Raw genomic sequence first — 2,399 nt, 5'->3', positions numbered from 1 at the left:
GATGAAACCGTGGAAAAGCACGTCCTGGAGAGCCGTTAACCAATATGCAAATTAGCCTGCAGTACCACTGCTCRACCCATATGAGCAGCAAAAACACGTTTTTACACCAAATATTACAGATTTGAACAAATACGCACAAAAACATCAAAATTAGCACAGAAACAGTACTATATAACATTTTAGACACATACTAGACAGTTTATAGCTAAAAAAAATAATTTTGTGGTAAGTTTCTCTTTAAGCTGTTTCTGATCCTTCCTGTCAGACGGTTGAAGCTAAAATCACCTCGGTGCTGCAGCTTCACCTCTTCTACTGCTGACATCCAGTTTGCTTCTGGGTTGGTTTTTGGCATGACTATTTTTGTATTTAAGTAAAAACATTTTAATTTATTTATTTATTTATGTGAAGAGAAAATAGAGAGAGAAAAACAGAGAGAGAAGTAATTAGAAAGATAGAAAGACAGAAATAGCGATTAGGAGTAAAAAAAACATAATGGTGTGGAGAGGATGGCTATAAGGGGAGAAGGGAGGCCATCCAAAAAGAAAAAAAAACATAATGGTGTGGAGAGGATGGCTATAAGGGGAGAAGGGAGGCCATCATAAAAAAACATTTTAATTTAGATTTTTTTTAGCCACATTTTTTATTGAAATGGTTTCCTACAGAGTCTTCAAAACCTTTAAGCTGTTTATAACCTTTCACCTGTTCTGGCTGGACTTTTTTCAGCTTCTTTCTGCTAATTTCAGCTTTTTTAGCTAATTTCAGCTTTTTTCACGTTTATTTCATCTATTTTATGCTTAATTCAGCAAATCAGCTCTTTTGCATTTTTTGCTATTTTAGTGTTTTTCAGCCTTTTCAGCTATTAAACAGCTGATTAAAGCTTATCAAGCTTTTTATGCTCCTTTGAGATGCTTTCTGCTAATTTCAGCTTTATTATTCATTTCAGCTATTTTATGCTTGATTCAGCAAAGCAGCTATTTTTGGTGTTTTCAGCTTCTTCAGCTACTATACAGCTGATTTCAGCTTATTGCAACTTCTTCGTTTAGTCTTTTTATGTTTTTTCAGTTTGTGCTAATTTTAGCTTCCTTCATTTTATTTTTGCATTTTTTTCCTTTTTTTTCTACAAGTTTTCGTTTGCTGTAACTGTTTCCTGCTAATCTGAGCTTTTTTTCTTAGCTAATTTCACTTTATGTTAATTTCAGCAATTTTTTTTTGCTTAATTCAGCCATTTTTCTGCCATCTTTAGTATTTTTCTGTTTTTAAAGCAACTTTTCTGCTATTTTTTCTGATATAATTTCAGCTACTTTTTTTTGCATTCACGCTACATTTTCACAGGAAGTTTAGTTTCTCCAGTTAGTTGTTATATTTTCTGGTTGTCCACCTGTGGCGACACTAGATGGAAACTCAGGTTTTGTGAAAGTTTAATTTTAGTAAGTTGCTCAACAACGCCACCCNTTACAGGACTTGACAATAATAACTCCTGAGTTCTTGTAGTTTTTCTTCTTCTTCTGTTTTTTGGGGTTGATACAGTCGAACTCCACCTGAGGAGACGTTGAACGGAGAAGACAGAAGACAGAAGACAGAAGACAGAAGAAGAAAGAAGACAGAAGACAGAAGAAGACAGAAGACAGAAGAAGACGGACGAAAAGAAAAAGTGAGTCAGAACCAACAGGACTGAGCTCAGAGGACAGCAGGGCTGGATGGAGGGAGCATCAGGTTTGAAGGATCTGGCTGAGAGGCTGTGACAGCGAAGGATAACTTTCCAGACTCCGCCCACAGAACCTTCTACCTGCCTGACAGACAGGTGATGGTACGACACACAGGTACACACACCTGCTGTAAATCTATACAGGAAACGAGAAGGTTTAACGTGACAAACGACTGTGATGAGAAGCACCTGGAGCAGAGGGATCTGTGGACAGGGAGCTGTAAATGTGCCGTCGTGTCCCCAGAGCTCAGCTGAAACCTGTTTTACATCTCAAAGCACCTCTCACTTCAGCAGCCTGCACTTTCCCACTCTCACTCTTTCTCTGCGTCTCCATCCCTTCATCTCTCCATTCTGCCTCTGTCACTATTTGCTTGATATGTTGCACCCCCCCCCCCCCCCCCCCCCCCACACACACACACACACACACACTTCCACACACGAGGGGTCTCTGCTGAAGCGAAGTGAAGTGATGAAGCTGTTAATGAATGAACAGTGCAGCTTTAGAGCTTCGGATGAAATTAAAAAGCAAAATGAAAGAAATGTCAGCTGAAGCTACTCGTTTATTAGAAGTGAACTAAAATTATTTATTCTCTAAAGAGAACAAGGACGTTTAAAGCTTCGACACAAATAGAGTTTAAATATGGGATCAATCTTGTGCCAGCTGGAATTAAATTTGAGTTTCTCAGATTCAATC

General features: G+C 38.3%; 1 protein-coding gene across 1 annotated transcript in view; it reads right to left on the bottom strand.

The window, feature by feature from the left end:
- LOC106532436 (copine-2) overlaps nucleotides 1–1,538 on the bottom strand; it is a gene marked incomplete at its 5' end in the record, with an annotated part of 27,314 nt that extends 25,776 nt beyond the window's left edge. The window contains 1 exon segment of the mRNA XM_014028482.1: nucleotides 1,454–1,538. Within this exon segment, the coding sequence (XP_013883936.1) occupies nucleotides 1,454–1,538 (85 nt within the window).
- Between the last annotated feature and the right edge of the window lie 861 nt (nucleotides 1,539–2,399).

The sequence above is a fragment of the Austrofundulus limnaeus genome, unplaced genomic scaffold (assembly GCF_001266775.1).
Source record: "Austrofundulus limnaeus strain Quisiro unplaced genomic scaffold, Austrofundulus_limnaeus-1.0 Scaffold767, whole genome shotgun sequence".
Taxonomy (NCBI): domain Eukaryota; kingdom Metazoa; phylum Chordata; class Actinopteri; order Cyprinodontiformes; family Rivulidae; genus Austrofundulus; species Austrofundulus limnaeus.
Note: the sequence above shows the minus strand (reverse complement) of the source record. Positions and strands in the feature narration are given on the sequence as shown.